General features: G+C 54.9%; 2 protein-coding genes across 8 annotated transcripts in view; one reads left to right on the forward strand and one right to left on the reverse strand.

Annotated features, from left to right (window-relative positions):
* The window catches only part of HMGXB3 (HMG-box containing 3), a 92,020-nt gene extending 87,806 nt beyond the window's left edge, over window positions 1-4,214 (forward strand). For all 7 annotated transcript variants that reach the window (XM_036845447.1, XM_036845452.1, XM_036845446.1 and 4 more), the window contains 3 exons: window positions 13-129; window positions 1,615-1,824; window positions 2,823-4,214. In XM_036845447.1, the coding sequence (XP_036701342.1) occupies window positions 13-129; window positions 1,615-1,824; window positions 2,823-3,290 (795 nt within the window). In that variant the 3' untranslated portion in view covers window positions 3,291-4,214. The remainder of the gene's footprint in view (window positions 1-12; window positions 130-1,614; window positions 1,825-2,822) is intronic.
* Window positions 4,215-4,296: 82 nt separating this feature from the next.
* The window catches only part of CSF1R (colony stimulating factor 1 receptor), a 30,063-nt gene continuing 10,727 nt past the window's right edge, over window positions 4,297-23,632 (reverse strand). The window contains 16 exon segments of the mRNA XM_036845457.1: window positions 4,297-5,194; window positions 5,284-5,392; window positions 6,259-6,358; window positions 6,984-7,095; window positions 7,175-7,297; window positions 7,956-8,053; window positions 8,144-8,235; window positions 10,300-10,462; window positions 11,172-11,282; window positions 11,767-11,871; window positions 11,987-12,113; window positions 17,452-17,567; window positions 19,262-19,449; window positions 19,545-19,665; window positions 19,818-19,933; window positions 22,135-22,321. Of these exon segments, the coding sequence (XP_036701352.1) occupies window positions 5,066-5,194; window positions 5,284-5,392; window positions 6,259-6,358; window positions 6,984-7,095; window positions 7,175-7,297; window positions 7,956-8,053; window positions 8,144-8,235; window positions 10,300-10,462; window positions 11,172-11,282; window positions 11,767-11,871; window positions 11,987-12,113; window positions 17,452-17,567; window positions 19,262-19,449; window positions 19,545-19,665; window positions 19,818-19,933; window positions 22,135-22,321 (1,997 nt within the window). The 3' untranslated portion in view covers window positions 4,297-5,065.

The raw sequence follows: 23,632 nt of genomic DNA on the forward strand, positions 1-23,632 counted from the left end.
CTTGGGCTCTAGGACCAGCTCTGCTTCTCCTTGTTGGCCCTCTACGAATCTGTTCAGAATGGAGCCAGAGCTCGACAGCCCCCACCTCATCTCACAGGGGGTAAAATCTACAAGATGTGCCCCCATCAGGTAGGAGGATAACGAGGAGGAACTCAGGGTGAATTTGTTCATGTCAGTTTGCCCACGCAGAGGATCTGATTGATTCAGCTCATCCTGGGGCTGGCACTTAGGTCACTGGGCAGCTGTGGAATAGCTCCTTATGGGTCATCACCAGTGAGTATTAGGCACCCTACTGTGTGCTGGCCCCTGCATCAGCTGTTGAGGGTACAAACGTGAGCAACGAAGATGTCATTCCTCCCTGGGGGACCTCATATTGAGAAATAAAGTCACCATGGCTTGTGGCAACAGCTCTGCAGGAACTAGACAAGGACCAGAGATACAAAGTAGCGGAGAGGGACCTGCTGTCTGTGGGGCCCCATGCAAAGAGCCCCATGTAAGCTTGGGAAGGGATGTGACCACTATGTCCTGAGTGGGGAGGGGTCCCCGGAGGCCAGTTCATGTAGAGCTTTGGAGGCAAGAGTAACAGTTTGGGTTTTCTTCTGAGAGTGATGAGGGGCCCATTGGATGGTTTGAATGGGAAATGGTCTGATTTGGGTTCTAGGAAGATCACTCCTTAGGCCCGTAGAGAGCATGCACTGGGTAGGCACCAGGATAGCACTGGGAAGGTTGTGCCCTGTGTGACACAGTCATCCCAATCCAAGAAGATGCCAGGGTAGAAAACCCCCTGAACAGTGCTAAATGGGGAAGACGGCTTCGCAGAGCCTCCATTTCACTGAGTGGGCAGGGCGACTAGCTGTCGAAAGAGAGTCAGGTCATCAACTCCTTTAACAACCCCTGGCAGGTCAGAGCCTGCTCAGAGCCTCGTGTTCATGTGACTGGGGTTCATCTCAGGAGAAGCACTTGACAACACAGGGATGTGAGAGCTATAGCTCTCGGGGCTGTGGTGGGCCAGCGGTATTACTTGGAGGCGATAGCCAGGACTGGTAGGTGTGAAGGTAGGGAGGTAGAGGCAGAATTCTCCAGTGGACACACAGCTGCCCAGCAGTGGAGTGGTATTTGGGGGATTTGACGAAGGCTGTACCTTCATCAGGGGTTCTCATCTGGATAGCACCGTCAGGGCCTGCTCAAAATATAGATTCTTAGACTCCACCTTCAGTGGCTAATTCTGTAGATTTGGAGTGGGACCCAGGAACTTCCTCTTAGCTGCTGGTGCCATACAGCTTGGGAACCACTGGACTAGATGGTGTTTGGTGGGGTGATGGGGAGGGTGGGGTTTGGAGGTGATGCCTTGGTGGGTGGGAATGGGGGGGATCTCTCAGCCTCATTTGAGGCTCGGATGCTCCCAGCCCTTCTCCCAGCCTGCAGTGAGCTGCCGACTTCATTCAGGGACAGAAGTAGGAGGGAAGCAGAATGTCATGGGCTCTGGCAGGATGGCGTGACCTCAGTCATAAAACCTGATTGTCCATCTTCCTGGGAAGAAGCGAGTGGACCTGACTCGGTCTGTCTGCAGATTGGCTTCTTCACCCTGTGCTGTACTCTCCTTCTCCCCACCAGGTGGTGTGCGGCTCCAAGTATCTTGTGCGGGGCGAGAGTGCCCTCGACCATGTGGATCTGCTCGTCTCCTCCCGCCATTGGCCTCCTGTGTATGTGGTCGACATGGCCACACCAGTGGCCCTGTGTGCTGACCTCTGCTACCCAGAGCTGACCAACCAGATGTGGGGGAGGAATCAGGGCTGTTTCTCTAGCCCCACGGAGCCGCCTGTGGTGAGTTCCCTTCTGAGGAACTGGGATGCATCCCCCTGGTTCGTTGGGAAGACCTTCTGCGAACCATCCACCATCTTTTTTCTCCACCAGTGTTTTGTCTCAATGCTCTGGAACCAGCATTTACTCCACAAAATTTTACTGACCAACCCCTGTGTGTGTGTGTGTGTGTGTGTGTGTGTGTGTGTGAGGCCGCAGCATGTCACTTAGGGCGCCCAGGGTGACCCCAGGTATCTTGGGGTCAAAGGGGTCACCTTGCAGTTAACCCTAGAAAATTGCCACCTTTGAGGACACTGTGCGTGCTGACATACTAAAGGCCCACAGCAGCCCTGTTTTGGCTGTGAATATGCTGCATGGCATTCCTTGTGTTGTGATCTAGAGGCACAGTGGCTTAGAAAACGCTGACCGTATCAACCCCTTTCCTCTAATTAAAAGGGGAAAGTAAGGCCCCGGGGTGAAAATGGACCTGTCGAGTGTCACACAGCAGATGAAATGGCAGGGCCCTGGTCTCTGTGTCTTGGTGCACTGTATCAGGCTGTGGTTCTTAGCACGGGCACATGCCCTTTGCTAGAAGAGACATTAGGACTGGTAATAGGAAGGGGATGTCATTGTCATCACTTGCCTTTTCCTTAGTCCATGGGGCTCCCTGGCTTTGTAAGGTTGGTGTGAGGCATTGCAGAAGGGCATCTGAGCCTCCACGGGAACTACTTCCTTCCAGTTCCCCTGCAGCCCCAGTCTGAATTGATTAGGCAGATATAAATAATAGCTCAGGTAATCCAGCATCTGCTCTGGGAGGTGGCCACTGTTACTGTCCCCATTCTCACATGAGGAAACGGAGGCACAGGAGGGGAGGAAAGGGGGACTTGCCCCAGGAAACGTGTTACGTGGTGACGGTAGGATTTAAACAGAGCTGGCTCACCCACAGCTTTCACTCTCACCCATCACACAGCTTGGACCTTAATCTTCCCTCATGTCACAGTGGCTTATCATCTCCCTTGCAGAGCGTGTCCTGCCCAGAACTCTTGGACCAGCATTATACGGTGGACATGACGGAGGCTGAGCACTCTGTCCAGCACCCGGTCACCAAGACTGCCACCCGGCGCATCGTCCATGCAGGCACGCAGCCCAGTCCTGGCGACCCCAGCGCTGGGCACCACTCCTTGGCCCTGTGTCCTGAGTTGGCGCCCTACGCAGCCATCCTGTCCTCCTTCGCAGACAGCAAACCAAACAGCGTCCGCCAGCGGCCCATTGCCTTTGACAATGCCACCCACTATTACCTCTACAACCGCCTCATGGACTTCCTTACCAGTCGCGAGATTGTCAACCGGCAGATCCATGACATTGTGCAGAGCTGCCAGCCTGGCGAGGTGGTCATCCGAGACACCCTCTACCGCCTCGGGGTTGCTCAGATCAAGACAGAGACGGAGGAGGACGCTGAGGAAGAGGAGGTGGCCACAGCCGCAGAGTAAGCCGGGCTCTTGCGCAGGGACCGTACCGTCTCTCTCAAGCCATAGTAAGGCCCTTGCCCGAGGCAGATCCATCCAGGGGACCAGCCTCTGATGCTGGGACTGACCAAAGAGCTTCCATTTCCTGAGCACGGTGGAGCCCAGGGTCCTTGGTTCTCAACCTTCTGGGGGTCGGGAGAGGCACCAGGACACTCTTTACTAGCCCCAAAAGAGCACTTGGGTGGCACCATATGCTCAATAAAGGGGCAGGGAGGCTGAGAGAAGGCAGGTAGCTGCTGGCTTCCCAGGGGCGCCTGTGGGTCGGGGTGGAGGTCCTGGGTGGGCCAAGGCTGCTGAGGTTTCCCTTCCCACCCAGGGACACCGTTTTCAGCCCCTGCAGCCTTTGTCTCGGGGCCTTGGGGGCTTCATTAGCTCCAGGGGTCCCTTTGGGCTCTCGATTCTCCCAGAGGACGAATGCATTCCCCTCCTGTTCTTCCTGCACCCACATCTGGGGGCAGCTGAGAAAGGGTGAGCCACAGCTCTCTTCCAGGCCTAGCCTCCCTGCCCCAAGCTTTGAGGAAGAGGATCCCCTTCCTCCTTTCCTGGTCACTGCTGCTGCGGCCTGCATCCTCTCTGGACCCTCATCACAGAGGGGATGTGGCTCGTGAGCATGACATAACCTGGGGGCAGTAGGAAAAACTCCCTTCTGTGAAGGGGAAGCAGACTGGGCCGTAAGGAAACAGCAGGACTGGCTCAAGTGCCCAAAGTTTGCTTAGGGCACGGAAATTGGCCGTGTTATTTAATTTATTGAGAGGAGTGGAATAGGTGGCTTTTTTCCCCCTCCCTCTTCCCTGACCAGAATAAAGTTTATTAAATTATATGGTTTGGGCGCAACAGGAGTCAATTCCAGCCTCATTGTATGCAGCTCAGTGGGGTTGGGCTCCAGAGGTGCTGGGGTTGGTCACTCACCGCAGAAGGATGGAAGGAGGTCCCCGGGAATCCGCATGGCACAAAGACCAGAGGCCAGCTGTGTTAATGCTGTTAGTTTAATGCTGACAGAGACATCCCACAGTGTGACTGTTAGTTATGATGAGTCAACCTCGAGTGTGTGCTGCTTGCTTGGTGTGGCCAGCCACACGGGGCCCCTGCCTTCCAGCTCAGAATGGCAGGGGGGGGCCGGACAGAGCACCCCAATCTTTAGCTGCCACCTGGCTCAGTGCAGCAGTATCAGACCCAGGGTGGGTGGGGCCGTGGAGAGAAGGCTTAGAGGGCAGAGAGGGACAATTAGATTATTCCAGAGGAGCCACCCTCCTCCAAGGGCCTGAACCAAGTGCAGCCCTGAGCACCTGTCTGCTCTCCTTGATCCACTCAGCAGGTGTCCCTCCATTCGGCCAAGGCCCAAGGAGCCTTGTTTTCTCTCAAGATTGGGGCAGCTCCTGCGGACTTCAGAGTCACAAAACCAGTCCATTTCTATTGAAACAGGAGGGGAGGAAGTGGGAACAGGCTAAGAGTGAGCTGGGTATTCTCCCAGTTGGCATAGCACACATGAGGCCACAGCATTGAGAACTGGCGGGGGCGGGGCTGAGCCCCAGCCCCTGACTGGCAGTGATGGCCCAGGCCCTGGGAGTGGGGTTCTCTCCACCTCCTGTAGATCCCACATTCCCGAGTTTCAGAGCTGGGCCAGGCTGTTGAGTGAAATGACCAAGGGCACAGTCTGTGTTCTCCCCCTGGTGCCCCATCCATGGAGGAGTTGAGAGCTTGGAGGAGGGGAGAGACAGTACGTCCCTGTGATCACCTCCTCAGCAGAACTGGTAGTTGTTGGGTTGCAGCAGGGGCTGGGCAATGTCCCCCTGTTCACAGCAGGCCAGGTGCTCGCTGGAACTCTCCTCCTCCGGCTCGCTGCTGCTGCTTGGCAGGTTGCTGTAGTCCTGGGTGGGGGGATGTCAGGGGATGGTCAGAACTGGTCAGTCAGGCCCAGCTTTAACCAGCCACCCACCCTGAGCCTGGCACCACTCACCTGCTCTCTTCTATCCACTTGAACCTGCTCCTGAAGGAGGGAGCAGATTTGCTGGAAGGTGGGTCTGCGGGTCGGCTCCAGGGCCCAGCAGGACTGCATGATGCTGTATCTGAGGCAGGACAGAAGCTACTTGTGGGCCTGGGACTCATCACGTCTGTGCACGCACGCGCACACACTACAGGGTCCTGCCCCGCAGAGGTCCCAAAACCAAGTCAGAAGGGAGCTTCGCACAAGGCCAGTGTGAAGTCCTTGGTGTGCATTATCTAATATTTCCAGTAACCCTGGGAAAAAGGGCTTTTTGTCAAAATGGGCATGGTAACTGAGGAGAAGAAAAGCTCAGAGATGCTATTTTGCCCAAGCTCCTAGGATGAAGGGGCACTCTTACTGCCTGCAGGTAGGTTTAAGAGGCCAGTTGATGGTAGGACTGAAGTGGCTGAGGAGCTAGCTGGCTGGGTGCATCCACCGTGGCAGTAAGCGCCTGGGTGGCATAGGGCGCAGCCGTGGAGAGACAGTGGCTGGAGAAAGATGCAGTGGGTGAGATGGGCCAGCGAGCGTGGGGGAAGGCTGTGGTGAGGGCAGGGAGCCAGTGGGGAGGCTCTGGCGGGCTGGCTGGCGTGAGGCGGCTAAGAGGCTGCAGCAGCTGGCTGGCTATGCTGAGCGAGAGGCTGGCTGCCCACAGAGCTCGACAGGGAAGGAGAGAGAGCCTTCTTGAGGTCATAACAGAGTCTGAGTTAAACATTCATCATCCGTCTTAGGGCCAGCCCCAGTTAAGAGCCCTCTTTGAGAATGTCCCCCACGCTACCTGGGAAACCAGTGGAAACCCTGAACTTGAGAAAAGGGGTCTGTCTTAGTCCACTGTGGGCAAGAGGAAGCCTGACCCTGGAACGTTGTGGACAGGAAAGACAGGCCACACACCTTCCCATCCACTTCCAACAAACCCTGGGGTGTTCTTCCTCCCTGGGGTCCTTCACTTACATGTTCTTTGGGGCAAACACGGGCTGGGCCATTTGGTATCCGTCCTTCACCAGTTTATAGAACTTGCTGTTCACCAGGATGCCAGGGTAGGGGTTCAGCCCTGCAAAGGACAAGATCATGGAAAAGGCCGTATTCCGTGCTCTCCGTCACCTTCCCCCACACATCTTGGCAGGGCTGGGTGTGAAGGGTCCCAGCTGGACTGCGATGATAGAACAGCAGCTCCCCTTAGCAAATGTTTACTATATGCCGGGCACTGCAAAAGGCTTAGGCTTCTAGGACGTTGAAAGTCTTCACCCAGGCCTCATCCCACCCACAAAATTCCAGCACAGGCTTTGGAATAAGAGGTTGGTAGAGGAGTACATTGAAGGGCTTAGCCCAAGTTCCTGTGCCTAGTGCTCCAGAAATGGGAACTGTGTCTTCATGGACATGCATGTTTCAGACAGTGAGGGCAAACAGCATTCTAGGAAACAGCAGCTGCACAAGCAGACAGGTGAGGAAACAGCCTGGAGGGAGTGCCTGTCGAGGTAGAGGGCCTGCCCCGCCCACTGTGGAGCTGCAACGCTTGGTTTTAAGATAACTTTGCCCATCCCTGCACTCTTAGCAGCCCTTGCTCTTCCCTGACCACCAAGTGTCCTTGACTAGCATCCTCCACGAGGTGTAGGACACTGTGGGTAACCAAGCACCAGTCAGCCCCACAATGAGCCTGCACTGGGCCAGCGGCGTACCGAGTGAGAAGATCTCCCAGAGGAGGATGCCGTAGGACCAGACGTCGCTCTGAACTGTGTAGACGCAGTCGAAGATGCTCTCTGGGGCCATCCACTTCACGGGCAGGCGGGCCTGGCACAGCAGACCCCAGTCACCTTGCACCCTGGGTCACCACCCCTCCCCAGCCTGGCCCTACCCTCCCAGCACTCACATTGCCCTTGACGATGTAGTTGGAGTCATTCATGATGTCCCTAGCCAGACCAAAGTCCCCAATCTTGGCCACATGGCCACTGGTCAGCAGCACGTTTCTGGCTGCCACGTCCCGGTGGATGCACTGAGGGAAAGCACTGTAGGGTTAGTCTTGACCCTTCCCCTACCTGAGCCCAAGGTGCAGGAGGAACAGCCAGGGCCCTAGAAGGCTTCGGGTCCTCCTCGAGGAAGTGGGCATCGGTTTTGGTCCTGTACCCTGGGTCCTGTCCCTACCTTCTACCAAGACCCAGGTCTGGGAAAATTTAATATGGTCATACGGTCAGTGTTGAGAAACCACCGTGACTCTGGCCCTCTGGCCCTGAGTGGCGGGAGCTGCCTCAGAGCTAGGTGGTCTGCATGGGCCCAGGAGCAGTGAGCCCTGGAGCTCCTAACAGGAGCAGGAGCTGCCACCCTCAGGGCCCTACCGTTCCAGGCCCTTCCCTAAACATCTGCACACATTGTAACCCAATTCCACCTTCATGCCATTCTACGACTGTGCCCGTGTTTATAGGTGTCGAAACCTAGGCTCAGAGAGGTTCAGCAGTTGCTCAAAGCCACACAGCAAGAGGCAGAGCCAGCGTTCAGGCTCTAGACTCCCAGGCCTGTGTTGTAAGGAGGACGACCCCCTTCACACACTCCCTTTTCTCCCCCTTGTCCTCACCCATCCAGCTTCACGGCGGGTTGGCTGCCCCTGCCCGCCCCCCAGCTGACCACACATCACAGGGACCTGTTTTCTGACTCACGTTCTTGGAAGCGAGGAATGCCATGCCCTGGGCCACCTGGCTGGAGAAGTGGAGCAGGTCACGCAGCTCCAGCGGCCGCCCGTCCTCCTTGTCCAGGTCTGGTGTGGGGGAGAGGCGTCAGGGCGGCCCCCCCACCTCAACCCAAGCAGCCCTTCTCGTCTCCCTCAGCCCTGGTACCTCCTCCGCACCTTGCTCAGAGAATGAGTCATTTGATGAAGAAGTGGAGACGGGCCTCATCTCCACATAGGTGTCCACACCTTGGCTGGAGAAGCCGCTGTCCCTGCATAGGAGAGGGGGCCGCGGGCTGGTCAGTGCCCGTCACTGCACTGCCCAACTCAGGCCTCTCCCAGCCACTCAGCAGAGAAAGGAAGGGACCTCAGGGTCGACTTGAACTTCCCTTTCTGACACCTCCTTTCTGAGTGATCAGTGACCTCTGCTTGGCCATCCAGTGAGGGAGCTTACAACCTGTTCTCTCTTTGGGCAGCTCTGCCTGTTAGAAAGTTCTCCACTGTTCCTAATGCTAATCTGCCCCCGGGCTATTCCTCCTCCTGGGGTCCTCGCTCTGCCCTCCAGAAGCATCTCTCTCTTCTCTGGAACAGCCCAGCAGGGCTTTGAGCATATTCCAGGGCCCTGAGCATATTCCAGGGCCCCTTCTTTGAGCCCTCTTGTCTACATCACGGCTCTCCCTTCTGGCTGCACATTAAAATCACTCAGGGAGTTCCAGATACTCAGACCACCAAACCAGAGACTTCAGAAACTAGGGGTAAAACCCAGTCATTCCCACTTACACATTACTCCAGGCAGTTCCCGTGTGCAGCCAGAGTTGAGGACTGGTCTAGAGCAGTGCTTCTTAAACTTATCCATGTGCATATGAATCACCTGGGGAATCTTATTTAAATGCAGATTCTGACTCCGCAGGTTTGGGTAGGCCTGAGATTGTACATTCCAAACAGCTCTCAGAAGCCTACGAGCCTGTGCTTCCCGTGGCTGTTCAGGTTGAGAAGCACGGCTTCATATTGAATAGCCACCACTGCTTCTAATATTCCAACCAGATAGGAGTCCGGACCTCTCACCTCCTGCTCCCTCTGTGATACAGCTGTGCGCCTTGACGATGTCCTTACTCTCATGTTACCAGAAAAACAACCTAGTGCTTTATTTATGGTTTGACCATTAAACTATCCACTCCCTTGGTCTAGAAAGTATACTTCTATTAATGTAGCCTGGGATCCCATTAGTAGGACTGGTTCACATGCCATTTGCCCTTGAAATCACCTGACTCTGAATCCTTTCCCCATCTGTAGATTTGAAGATGGAAGCTAATACTTGACTTTAGTTCTCATTTTGAGTTGCTCTGGCCTGAGTTTCCAGCCTGCTGAGGCCCAGCATGAGCCACCCTCTCAAAAGGGTGTCAGAAAATCAGAGAAAATCCCCCCAGCCCCCATACTCGAGGTCACTGGATGGAGTGAAATGGCCTCCTTCCCCTTTTGCCTCCCCTGGCTTGGTAGCTGACATTGGTAGGATAGGAGCCCAGTGTATACCCTTCTTGTTCTGACCCAGCAGCCTGGCCCTGAAGCCCCACAAGCCCCGAGTCCAAGACTCCCAGGAGATCAGTGTAGCTCAGGTGAGCACTGGACGAGGAGTCAACAGAGCGGAATCCAGCCAGGCTCCGCCTCTGCCCCTGACTCATGTATGACGCAAAGGCCACTTCCTCTCTCTGGTTCCCCAATGTGGCTCTGTCCATCTGCCTCTGGGTGGCTTCCAGGAATCACAGCATTACAGAACGAGAGAGCAGAGAGACCCTGAGGGGTTCAACCCCTGATGGCTTGCTGGGGAAACTGAGGCCCAAGTGGACCAGGGACCTGGCCACAGCTATGCTGTTTTGCCCCTTCTCATTCAACGCCCAAAAGACTCTATCCCACTTCTCCATGGCTACCCGGAAGTGGAATGGGTGCCCTCCAGCCCCCGACAGCACATGCTATGGGAGAAACAGGGCCATTATCCCCAAGGTTTGCCCATCGCTAGCTAGGGCCCCGAATGGATCTTGGTTGATCTTTCACGTATGATAAAATGATTTCATTAATGCCTATCTCCACCAGACTGTGAGCGGCCCATCTTTGCCCTCAATACTCCCAGAACATAGTAGGGGCTCAAATATTTGTTGGATGATGGGAATAAGTAGGAGGAAAACTGAGTTGCCCATATAATATGGGCAGCTACTCCCCACTGCACAAATGGGAAGGTGAGGACCACGCAAGCCACCCAACCCTGAGCTGACTTCGGGGACAGACATGGGGGCCCCACCTCCCAGTCCTGGCCTCCTTCCTGTCTTTCACCAGGATACTACCTGCGGATGTATTTCTTTTCCAAGTGGATGTTCTTGTAGCCGGTGCCTGCCTTGGGGTCCTGGCCTGGACTCAGGCTGGGTCCCAGCATGGCCTCAGCCTTCCTTCGCAGAAAGTTGAGCAGGTCGCCATAGCAACAGTACTCAGTGATGACCAGGACAGGGCCTAGAGCAGCCAAGAATGGGGTCAGTGCACCCCTAACGCACCACCCCGTGTGAACAGGAACATGGGGCAGGGGCAATAAGAACCCGGACTGGGACTCAGGAGCCCCGGGTTCTAATCCTGCCTGTCTGTAAGCAGCCCTCTCTGCTTTCTGGGTGACCTCAGTGACCCAACTGTCTAAAGCAGAGGAACCTCCAAAAAACTGTAGCTGAAGAATTCTTCCTTTGAAGGAAATCTATGACAGTTCCACACAAGTCAAAGCTGCTATAGGAGAAGAGATTGGAGCGGACTGAGAGTCCCAACAGGCCCTGGGGCACTTCTGTGGGCCCTGCGGTGAGTGTCCAAGCCTCTTTGAGTGGGGGCTTTGTAAGAGGTAGATTTGAAGGGCTTCACTCCAGACCCAGACCCATAGCATCAGACTCCCTGGAGCAGGGCCCAGGCATCTGCACTCTTTTCTCCTTTTCCAGGTGACTCTGATGCCCTCCCATGTCTGAGAGCCACTGATCAGATCTCACACAACTGCCTGTCATCCATAAGCAGCTTCTGACCAGTCCAGGCATCTGGCCTAGAAATTCAAGGGATGCTGAGACAGGGATCCCACCTTCACTTTGTGGAGACGGGAAGGGGAAGATGGAGTGAGGTAGCCCTGGGGCCCTCAGACACCCAAGAGGCCCCACCACCATGGGCCCCCATGCCTGCCAGGGCCCCTTACCTCCATGGGTACAGGCTCCCAGAAGGTTGACTATGTTCTCGTGCTGGCCCAGGTGGCTCATGATCTTCAGTTCTGACATGAGGGCCTCCTTCTCGTCAGCGTGAGCAGTGGCTGGGAGATTGGGCCACAGGTCCCACAGACAGAGAAAGGGCAGGACATGGAGAGCCATGTACACAGACGCCCAGGGGAGCAAAGCAGAGGGGACCCAGAGCACCAAAGCAATCAGAAGCCGAAAGAGGCAGGAGAAATGAGGACACACGATGGGAGTTACGGGGAGAGAGAGAGGAGAGATGGCCTGTTACTGAGCTGGTTTTGGGTGGCAGGAGGCCAAGCTGTAGCCAGGCCATAGGCCAGGATGGCCTCTGTGCACCTCAGCCCCTTCGAGGCTCAGGCAGAAGCCCTTCCACACCCAGGAGTTAGAGGGAGCTGGGAGCTCATAAAGGAAGCCAAGAGTCCTCACCCCCGATCCCAGGCTCTGTTCCACAGGCCCTGACAGGCTGAAAATGTGGGTGATGCCCTTGTGACAACAGAACAGACCCTCCCCTGGCATTTACCACCTCCTGCCCACTCCCCCAAACCTGCTTCCTGCACTCACACTTCAGCATCTTCACAGCCACCTTCAGAACAGCATCTTCCTTGCCCAGACCAAAGGCCGTGGCCTCTACCACCTTCCCAAAGGCGCCTGCTCCAAGGGTTTTACCTGCCACACACAAAGCCTGCTTAGGTCCCGGGGCACCTAAGGGCCCACAGGCTCCCTGCCACCCACGCTGGCCCTGTGACAGGAGGGCGTGTTGGGTGCTGAGACCCTGGCTCACCAAACTGCAGGTTGTTCCGGGGGAACTCCCACTTCTCGTTGTAGGGCAGCTGGGTTGGGTCGATGAAGGTGTAGCTGTTACCCCCGTAGCTCTCGATGATCTTCCAGCGCACCTGGTACTTGGGCTTCTGCAGAGGGAGAGGGAGGAGGCATGGGTCAGCTGGGCCTGGCAGGTGGCTCTTGGACATCTTCCTGACGCGGGAGGACGGGCTGGGCAGGCCCACCGCACAGCGGGAGGAGGTCGGTGTGGCCTCCGACGTGGTGAGAGGGGCTGTGTCATCTCACGCCCATGGCACCGAGAACCCCGTCCCTGCCTGGCTTGGCCTTACCATGGCCATTCTCCAAGCCTTAGTTTCCCTACCTGTGTATTGAAAGATTTGGACAGGACCACCTCTGAGGGTTTTGACAGCTCTGATAATTTGGTAATTCCCGAGCCAGGAGGGAGGGTGGAACTGTAGATCGATCCATCCATCCATCCATCCTCCCATCCAATTATTACTTGTTTTATTTTCACTTGTGGTAAGAACAAAATTTACCATCCCAACCGTTTTTGAGTATACCATTCAGTAGTGTTATATACAGTCACACTGTTGTGCAACCAACCTCCAGAACTCTTTTTCATCTTGAAAAGCTGGAAGTCTGTACTCACTAAACAACAACTCCCTGTTCCCCCCTCCCCCGAGCCCCCAGCCACTTATCTCATGCATCTGACTGTTCTGGGTACCTTATTTAACTGGAATCATGCAGGATCTGTCCCTTTGTGACTGGCTTATCTCACTTAGCATGATGTCTTCAAGGTTCATCCATGTTGTTGCCTATGTCAGCATTTCCTTCCTTTTTAAGGCTGAATATTATTCCCATCCAAATATTTCACCGAGTACCTATTTGTTTCAGGAATCGTTGATTCAGAGTTTGACAAAACAAGAGTCCCTGTCCCCTGGAGTTTGCATTCTAGTTGCTAAGACAGACAATCAACTCAGATACATACGTAGGAAATTTTCGAATAGCGCTATGGAGAAAAGAAAGCAAAGTAATAGGACAGAGAGCGCCGGGGACAACTGAAGACAAGTCAGGGAGGTCCCCTGAGAAGGTGAGAGGGAGCTGGCCACGTGAGCATCAGGGGAAGCACTTCGCGGGTGCAGGGAACAGAGGTGTGGAGGCCTGGGGGCGGGAAAGGTGTTGGCGAGTCTAAGGGACTGGAAGGTGCCCGTGTGGCTGGAGGGGAACCGGGGGCGGTTCTGGAGGCAGGAAAGTCTTGAGGGCTGCAATCAGCAAGTGAGTTCTCTAAGCGCAAGGTGAACCCTTTGAGGCTCGATGCAGGCGAGTGATGCATCCGACTACATTGCTAAAGGACCAACAGAGAGAGACCCCACGTACAGGACAGTGAGCATCTGGAGGACCCGCATTCCTCTCAGGCTCTCCATGCTGTTCCAACCAGCCAGCTGGCGGCAGAGCCGAAGCTGAGGAGGAGTGGCTGCCCCTCTCCTGCCCCGGGCGGCAGCTGCATGGGGGCATCATGCCAGGGGTGCCCACGAGAAGTGCTGATGGCAGACGGAGTTTAGGTGGAAAGTGGAAGCTGGGCTGGGGCGGTGGAGGACACTGAGGCCTCGGGTCAGCAGTCCAGCTCTCTTTCCGGTCCATCGTGGGGGACAGGGACCAGCTGGGCTGTGCTTAGCAGCTGGGCTCCTAACATGGGGCACCCAACTCGGGCAGGGGGAGCTAAAGTGGGTGCTCGGGGAGGAGGGTGACTGAAGTCTCACCAGGTTAAGAGAAAAGACTCCAGATAGCCATAGGGAAGAACTTCCAGATGGTAGTTTGTGGGGAAAGACTGCAGTTAGACATAAGGAAGAATTTCCAGGTTCTGATTCAGGACGAGAGACTACTGGTGAACTTAAGGACATCCACGTTACAGTTTCAGCAGATAGTCTGAAACGGGACAGGAAGAGGACTTCCTGAGTGTCAGAGGATTCAAACCCTGCGTGTGGGTGCCTTCCCAACCCAAAGGATGGACACAGAACCAGGAGGGATTCCTTGACCTCACCTGGCCACTTCCATCTCCAGGAGCCACTGTGGTGAAGGCTGTTTTCTTCCCCCCTGCCACTTCTCCTTCCTCTGGCCCCGCAGCTGGGCCTGAGTCAGCCCCTCCCCAGCCCACCGCGAGCTGGGCAGGGGATATTGGGGAAAGGGAGGGCGAGGCTATCTGGCTGGAACTTCAGCCTTCTCTCTGAATCCCAGACCTGATAACTGGAGGACCACGCAGCTCTCCCACGCCTGCCTCAGGCATCCCCACCCCTCTTCCTGGAAAGCGGACACTAGCTCTGCTCAGCCTCTGCTATCCCTAGACGGGGCTCCTGTGTAACTCCCGGGGGCTTCTACCCAGAGGGGCCTCTCCTCTGAAGGAGAACCCCAATGGGGAGGCCAGGATGGGCAGCCTCGGAATGTAATGCTATCAGTGAGCGCCTCCTGAGCACTTCCTGTGAGTGGGCGCTGGGCTCCACACTCAACGTGCGTCATCTCACTTAATCCTCACAACGGGCCCAGGCCACTTCCCCTTGGTGACCGAGGTAGGCATGGAATCATCAAAGTCCCCACAACTCCCCATCCAGGCCTGCTGTTTTGGGTGGGCGGATGTTTTCTGTCTCAGGAAGGGGGAGATCTGAACAGTTTCCACTGGAAATCTTGGGGACCCTCCTGTGCATCCCCCATATACCTCCCCATCCCCAGAGCTCAGTTCCGACCCCCAGAATTCCAGCCTCTCCAGTGGCTTCCCCGTCTCCTTCGCTCCTCCCCATCCCCATCATCCTTTCTTCCCCTTGTCCCTCCTCCTTCCAGCCTGCTGACTCCTGCCCTTTTCTCTTCCCCCTTGGCCCCTTGTGGTCTCTCTGGGGGCCAGAAAGGCGATGACTCAGCCCTGAGGCAGAAGCATCCCTTCCCCCAAGCGGGGCCACCCCTCCCCTCAGGCCTGAGTAGTGAGGACAAGCCAGGCTGAGTCCCCAGTGAAGGGGCAAGACTCAGAACCCTGTGGAGCAAAGCAGAGGACACTTGGACACCAAGCCCTGAGGCAGGGCGTGGCCATCTTGACCCCTGGGATGCCCTCCTTCTCTTGGCCTTGGATCGGCTCAGGGGCCAGTTCAATTTCTTAAATGGGATAAGAAGTGACTGGAGTACATGTTCCAAAAATGGTCCCGTGAAGAGAGGGTAAGGTGTCCCCAAACCACGGCTGACCAAGGGGGCTGAGCGGCCCAAGGCAGAAGGAGCTGGAGGGGGAACTGGGCCCTTCTCTAGAATCTCTGCAGGGCTGAGGAGGCAGCTCTGTGGGGACGGAGAGGCAGTTTTCAGCTCCATATAAGGAAGAACTTTGCAAAAGAGCTGCTCAGAGAAGGAACGAGAGGCCACAACAGTGAGTGAAGTCCTGTCCCCGGAGGTGGGCGGAGTTGGATGGATCTGGGTCTGAATCCCGCCTTGCCAGGCTCTAGGACTCTAGGAAAATTGGTGTCTGTAAGCCTCTGTCTCTCCATCTGTGAAATGGTGTTGATAATGGCAGGCCCCGCACCAGGCTGTGCTGCAGATTCACGGAGGTGACGGCGTGTAGAGGAGTTAGCAGGGTGGTGGGCACGGACAGTGCTCCGAGTGGATGCTGCACACCCTGGACCCAGGAGGAACTTGGCTGGGGAGCCCAAGTTAGCTCATGCATCTTGGGATTGGAGGGCTGTCTGAAGTTGGGCCCATCCAAGATGCATGAGCTAACTTGGGCTCTCCATCCAACTCCCAACCCTTGGCTCTTAAACTAGACCATCAGCCTCTTGGCATGTCACAGGAGGAGGCTGTAAAGGTCACCCACCCCACCGTGAACAGGTGGGGAAAATGAGGCCCAGAGAGGGCAGTCCACCCGCCAAGGTTGCATGAAGCCCAAAGAGGGCAGTCACCCAGCCAAGGTCTCATGGCAAACCAGTGTCCGAGCTGGACCCAGATCCCTGAAGACTTGACCTGGGGCCCTGGATTCTGCGCTCAGAGCTGCTTCCTCATGCTGTGTGCTGACATAAGCACCGGGCACCCCGTGGGCCCCTGGGGCACCCCCCGCATACCACCTACCTGTCTACTCCAAGTCCTCTACTCACACTAAAACCCACAAGGCAGGTGTGGGGAAGGGAAGGCAGCAGAGGAGCCCACAAGGTGGGTTATTCACCCCTAACTCACCTCACTCCCTTGTTCACACCTGCCAAACCTACAGGATGGGGTCCAACCCCTCAGACCCCCAACCTGTCCCCACCTGCGTCCTCTTCCAGGCATCAGTATTTCCGGAACTCACCTTGGTCTTCCCCCCACCTGCCTCTTTGTACACAGCGCCCTCTCCCCCAGAGACACCATTTCCCTGAATCTCATCTCCCCCTGGCTGCCTGCCCCGTTCTCCAAGGCCTCTCCCACCCACGCCAAGCCACCTCCTCCAAGCAGACTCCCTTCCCTGCCAGCCAGAAAAGATCCCTCCACTTCTGGCCTCCCACAGCCTTCTGGCCTGGCCCTCTCAGTGCCTGACTGCACCAGAAATAGTCTTTTATGTAGGGAGGCAGTGAGGCTAAGTGGTGGAGGCCACAGGCTCTGGGGTGCAAGGCAACTGGGACTCTTGGGTGGGTCCTTCAACCTTGCTGAGCCTGCTTCCTTATTGTAAAATGCTGACTGCTCTAGTCCCTGCCTCTGGATTGTTTTGAGGGTAAAATAAGATGATTCCATGGTTTACAAAATGGCTTTTAAAAAACCAGCTTCTGTCATTGACTGGCTGTAGACTAGGGCAACTGTCTCACCCTCTCAGAACCTCAGCTTCCAACTCTGTAAAACGGGGTTAGTGGTACTACCCACATGCCATGGTTGTTGAGCTCAGTAAATGAGGGGATGTAGGTATCATGCTTCATAACAATGCCCCTAAAATCGCCATCACTGACTGAGCACTCAGAGTGACAGGCAGTGCACTAAATATCAACGTGCAATTAACAGCAGACTTGATTAATAATAATATTAAATAATGACGAGGACGATGATGGTCAGGCCTTCCCCTCCACTAACTTACCTGCCACCTGACAGAGACACAGGCCTGGCCCCATGATACCCTCTCTGTGTCCCTGGAAGCCCCCAGCTGGGACAGGTTCCCATGTTCATGCCCTCCCCAACCGCCACGGCTCTCCCCGTAGCAACTCTCCCTCTGTGATCCACGCCCTCACTTCCGCAGCTATTTGATTAGCAACCGTCTCCCTCGCTAGACAGAGACTTCTACGAGGGCAAAACCTCAGAGGCTCCAGCCACTGACACTGGCATACAGCAGGCACCCACTAAAGAGCTGTTGGTTCAATGACTGGCTGACAGATGAATTCGTATTCACAGGGGCTGAAGGGCGGATCCACACAGCCTGGTGGCACTGCCCAGGGTCTGGCTCACTCGGGTGCCTGGCCGCCCCCCCGCCCTGCCCAGGCTCACCTGCTTGTACTTGTACAAAAGCAGCAGCAGCAGCAGCAGAAGCAAGGCCATGATGGACATGCAGGCCACCAGCACCGGCGTGAAGAGGGGCTCGTCAAGGGGCTGCATGTAGGCTCCTGGAAAGGGTGGGGCAGAGGAGTGAGCAGCGGAAGGGGCCTCTGAGACCCCCTGGCTCCCCACTGGAACAGGCCAGTTGCCTGGAACACAGTAGGTGCCCAATACGTTCTTACTGACTGAACGAGGAGTCCTCTCAGCGGGAAGCCTGTAGACCCTCCCCCAGCCGGGGGCAGGGAGGACCACCTCTCTAGCACTGCTCACGAGCAGCTCCAAACCCTGCCTAGACTCGCAGCCTCTGTGGCCAGGGGAGCCCCTCAGGTCACGCAGCCCACCCACTGCCCGTGCAAGGAGCCGCTGCAGCAGCCCGGCCTGGGGCTCAGCCACGACTTGCACACTCCCCCAGTGCGGAGGCTCACCACCTACACCTCTGGCCAGCTCGGATGGAAAGACCTTCTAGAGGTTAGACTGAAATCTGCCTCCCCAGCATTTCCCTGCAGCTTCCCCGAGTGCCCTTTGGGACCACACAGCGCTTCTGGGAGTCTGAAAGGCAGGTTCATGGACCCGGGGTCTCCTCTTCCCAGATCAACAGCCCTACTTCCCTTGATGTGTTTGGAAGGACATAATTTCCACCCCCTGGCCCAGAGCAGCAGCATGAGTCTGAGGCCCAGCCTCACCTCTGCCACTTAGGAGGTGTGACAGTGAACCTGTGACTTCTCTCTAAGCCTCAGGTTCATCATGCCCCAAGGGGGAAGGAAGACTGTGCTAACCTCCTAGGGGTGGGCGAGTTCATTGAAATAATGCCTGTAAAGGGCTTAGCACAGTGCCTGGCACAGTGTAAGCCTTCAATAAAATGTTGGCTTTATTATTTGTAATATACGACCACCAGCTGCAAGACAGAGCAGCCAAGGCAGCGGCATGTGGAATTGGGCCTCAGCCCCACTTGCTGCAAGGCCAGCAGCTGGGGCACCTGCGGGCCCCCTGGGAGCCAGGCAGAGGCTCCCACTCTGTCCTCTCTGGGCCCAGAGAGCCTCACCAGGGCCTGGCACACGGTAGGTGCTGAACCTGCTTTTTAGAGGCCTGAGGGTTCTGTGGGCCTGTGCAGCCTTGGGCCTCTCAGAATCAGAGAACTAACCCACATGCAGCCTTTGTGCAACACAGAGAAAGATGCCTCTTCCTCTAGACGGATGATGCAGCTGCGTTAGTGACCCCGCCCTGGACGGTGGCCCTGAATAGATAGGACTGTGTCTCTGGCAGGAAGGGAATCTGGGAGGGATGGAGAAGGCCATGGAGGCTGGCCCTGGGATTGGGGGAGGGGGGGAGAGGACTGTTCATTTGTCGCCTGCTCACATCACCAGGCTAAGCTCCGGGGAGGCACTGCTCCCTGCACGAAGTGGGTCCCAAATACACACTTATGAACTAATGAGTCAGTTCAAGTGCAGGAATATGAGGAGAGGGGCCAGATAAGGCTGTGGATGCTTCAGGCTGCTTTCTCTCTGGATCTCACGTCTGCGTCCCCTCTGCCCTCCTCCCCACTACTTCCAGCCCCACGGGTTCTAGACTCCCCCATCTCGCCACTTCAGGAGAGCTTTGGTCAGGAGGGGCCTGGAGTCACACGCAGAGAGCTAGAACTCGGTATGGCTGGGATCTGCTTGGCACTGGAACTCTGGCCCTTGGTTCCCAGGGGTGGGGCTGGGGGGCAGTTTCCTGGGCCCCCTTCCCATCTTGGCCTGGAGCAGGCGGGTCAAAGGCTCACCTACAGAGACAGGCCCGAAGGCCTGGGAGCTGTTCCCCACACTGTTGTAGGCCCTGCACTCGTACGTCCTGTTGTGTTCCAAGGTCCCAGTGGCCAGCAGGCTCTGGACGGTCACCTTGTGGAAGGGCTTTTGGCTCAGGACCTCAGGGTTTGGGTCGTCCAGGACCAGCACTTCGGTCTTATCACATCTGGGAAGAACAGAATGTGGCTCAGAGTTTCAGGGTGCCCAGCCCCTGCCCCAGGCCCTGTGCCCGGGTGAGGAAGGCAACCAGAGCCCGCTTACCTGTTCGTGTGACCCCTGCACTGCACCCATGTCACATTGGGCTGGGGGTACCCTGAGGCCTCACAGAGCAGGGTTTTAGAGCCGTTGATGAGGGTCCACGTGACCTCTACCTCTGGGGGGTCTGAGGTAGAGGGAGGAGACGAGGAGGGAGGGGTCAGCCCCAGAGGCCCCGTCTCCTGGCTTGACCACCCCACACTGAGCCTTCTCTCCCCCAGCCCATCCATCCCGGCAGCCTCAGGAACCCCATGTCCCCAGCCCCACTCCATCACTCACATAGAAGGGTGAGTTCAAAGGTCAGGGCCTCCTCGCCTCTGGCATTTCTGGCCTGGAAGGAGTAGCGGCCGGCCTCGAAGGGCTTCAGGCGAAGCAGGGTGAGGGTGGAGGTGTATCTGCATGAGAGGAGCAGGCCATCTGGGGTGAGGACAGTGGGCTCAGACAACCACCTTATAAGGGGTTTATTTTTGGTAAAGTGTCTGGGGCACAAAGGCCTTGGCTGAACCAAGTACCCAGGCTGGGTGCCCCTGAGACATGCAAAAACCCCCAACCCAATTCCCTTAATTGCTTCTTTCATCCGTAAAGCGCTTTTGTTCTGAGGTTTAGTAGAGGTGATGTCTGTAAAGTGCCAACACCGGGAAGCACGTCACAGGCCCCAAAGAATGTACCTACTTTCACCACCATCACTGGGCTAAACAATCCTTGCTGAAGACACCAGCACCCAGGTCAGCTTCCATCCCTAAAGCGCCAACCCTGCCAAGAGGGGCTTTGAGAGGGGAGAGAGGCAGGATGTAGCCATGGGCTCCAGAGACCAGGGCTCAAGTCCTAATGTTGCCATTTCCTAGCTGTGTGACCTTAGACAAGTACTTAACCTCTCTGATCCTTTGCTTCCTTTTCTGTAAGGGTGACACTTACAGTAATTAATCCACAGACTCAACCTAAGGACTAAAGGGATATGTATTCAGAGTGCCTGATAGAGTGCCTGACTCATTGTAGGTACTTGCCTCTTTATTGGAAAATATCTGCAGCCATTACTAGACTAAACCCCATGGTATACAAAGAGCAATCTCACTCAGCCAGGACTTGGGCGTACAGAACCCCTCTATGTGTGTCAGTTCTTGAGATAACTAACATCTCCTTCTTAAACTGAAAGAATTTAACTTTTTGCATGAGTCAAAATCACCATTATGAACACACCTATCACGTGGGCTGTTTGGTGCCCACGCTTATCTGCCCTGTGCTGAATGGCCCCAGATTACTATGTTTGAGGGCATCTCCCTGGTTCCTTTCCATAGTGTCCCTGTTGCTTACAGACCCCTGAAACCTATCCATGGACCAGCCTCCTTCCAGGGGTCTGCAGACTCCAGATTGAGAACTTCTGCTTTAGACGAGGGGAAGCTAGAAATCCTGGCCGGAAAGGACAAGAAGGGAACTGGGAAGAGGAAGATAAGGACAAGGGAACATCCTTGTTGATTCCGATGATCGACAGCACAAGAATCCAGGAATCAAAGAGGTTTGGGCTTCTGGAGCTAGAAAGAGAACTCCAGAGAATTTGGGAGTTGGAATATGTCTAGGGATTATCTAGCCCAGGGATGGCAAACAGGTCTCCTCTCATGAGCCAGTTACGATGGAAATATAGCCTAGAGACTGTGTTGAGAAGGACTCTGAGGCTGCATCTGGCAGGATGGGTTCAAAAATGAATTAGGAAAGGGTTCAAAAATGAATTAGGGGTCTCTGTCACGAGTGTGGGAGGGGAAGTTATCACACGCACACCGCATATTTGCTGTCCTTGATGGAGCTGTACTCTCTCATTCAAATAGAACAGGGTAAAGAAGTGATTATTTTCACACTTGGTATCAGTGTTCCTCCTTGGGGAAGAAACACTCTTGTTTAGAAAACTACCTGGTTAGGTCACTTTGGATGAGGAATTAAGACCCTGAGGACAGAGTCCATAGGAGACAAGAAAAAGAGATTTCTAAAATGTTGTGCATGTGGGATAAGCAGGATTCTGGGAGTGGAGAGATGTGAGGATGCAGAGTCACACGGCACTCTATAAGAAGAGCTCTGAGCTTGTGGAGAAGAGCACAGCCGGTGAGAAATTCTCAGGGGTGGATGACCACAGGCTTTTAAAGAACTTCTGATGTATCTGTGACTGAGAGATGTTAATTCCCTCTATTCCCCAAACCTGTGTATGTGGCAGATACCTCGTGCGATCGCTATTAGAAGTGTGACTATGAGTGGAAATCATGGGGGATTGTCTTCTGCATTTGGATTAGTCACAGAAGAGGAGGCATACGATCGAGAGACCTTGGGTGACCATCAGAATGCACGCCCCCAAGAAATGGTAGAATTCTTGAAGAGGACATTGGATTTTCCAAGGATATAGGACAGAGGGATACACTAATTTGATCTACATCTCAGACACTGATGACTGATATCAAGGTTCTACATAGTCAAGAAAAATGAGACCTAGAAACGGGAAAGGACTTGCTCCAGGTCACTCAGCAAGGTTGAGATAGGACCCAAGTGTCCTGACTCCCGGCCGAAGTGCTCCAGCTGGCTGTGGGCTATGCAGATGCGAGCTAATAGGTGATACCTGTATGTGCCCTTGTTGGTTACAAAATTGAGCTTGGGCTGCTGGCCAAGGAAGGGTCCCCGATAGGTCCAGTTGAAACTTTGCAGGCTTGGGTAGGCCTCCACCTTGACTTTGAGTTCGATCTTCTCACCCACGGTCACCTCCTGGAGGAGGTTCTGCTCAGAGGTCAAGTTCAAGTAGGCACTGTCTGGAAAGCAGAATGCACAGAGATCTGGCATTAGTGGGAAGATACCCCAGTCTGTGTGTTCATTTAGTAATCCACGCACTGAGCCAGTCTTTCAGCTGGACCCTCCCTGAGCACCTCCCATGTGCCAGGCACACAGACCCCGCCCATAACCCAGACTTGCCCTCTCTCATCTCTTTTCCCACCACCCCCAGGGCTCCAAGCTCTTCTCTTCTTCACTGAGTTCCTGGGACAACTTGGGCAAATTCCTAACCTCCTTGGCACCTCTACATCTTTATTTATATAATGAAGAGATTGAATATATCTATGTTGTTATAACTTTATGGAAATTTTTCTAGCAGTTAAAAAAAAAAAGTCTGCTTTTTTTTTTTTTCCACACGCTCTCACCCATTTCCCCTTTTTCCAGTAGTAGTATAGTCAATGCAGCTTCCATATCCAGCTCTAAAGTGGGCACGTGACCCAGGCCAGCCAATCAGGGTGATCTGTCCCCTTGGGACCAGTGATTGGTTTTTGGGCTAGGCGTGTGAGTCCATGACTCTAATTTCCATGATTTTTGTTGGAACTCAACAAAAGGGAAAGAGAAGCTCTCATTCCACTGGGGTTTCCAAACTTGGTGCTGCCCCGCAAGAAAAATAAAGAGCCAAGAGTTGGGAAGCAACAGATTCTTGTCCACACCTGAACACCTAAATCTAACTAAACCAGAAGCTCATATCCATGGGGTTTTTAGCTATAAGTCCTCTTTTGATTAGGCCAGTTTGAGTTGATTTCTAGTACCTATAACTGAAAGAGTCTTGGCTGGTTTCTTCTAAGTAAATGTTGCATGAATTAAAATCAAGCTGCTCTGATTGAATTGTAGGCAAAGGAGAGGTGCAAAAACCCCCATCCACTCAGCCTCTCTTTGCCTCTCATGGAAGCTACTCTAATGCCCTCTTAAAATCCCAAGGCTTTGCAAAAAGACTAGATGATCTCTCAGGGCTCCTCTTCTTACTCAATTCTATGAAATCTAAAATTCACTCTTCTACCCTCTGTTGTTCCTGCTCAAAAAGCTCCCTGTGATTCCCCATCACCTCCACTATTCAGCTTGGCATTCAAGGCTCTTCTCACTCAGGTCTCCCTATGCCCATCTATCCACGTCCCCACTTCACACACACACACACACACACACACACACAATTCTCCGCCCATCTCGATGTTCTCATGTCCCCTGAACACACCACAGTCATTCCAACCTTGGATGCTGTGCTCAAGTCATTTCCTGCACCAGGAACCCCATATTCTTCCTCTCTTCTATTTAGATCCTTCTCATTCTCCAAG

This window comes from Balaenoptera musculus, chromosome 3, assembly GCF_009873245.2.
Source record: "Balaenoptera musculus isolate JJ_BM4_2016_0621 chromosome 3, mBalMus1.pri.v3, whole genome shotgun sequence".
In the NCBI taxonomy this organism is placed as follows: Eukaryota; Metazoa; Chordata; class Mammalia; order Artiodactyla; family Balaenopteridae; genus Balaenoptera; species Balaenoptera musculus.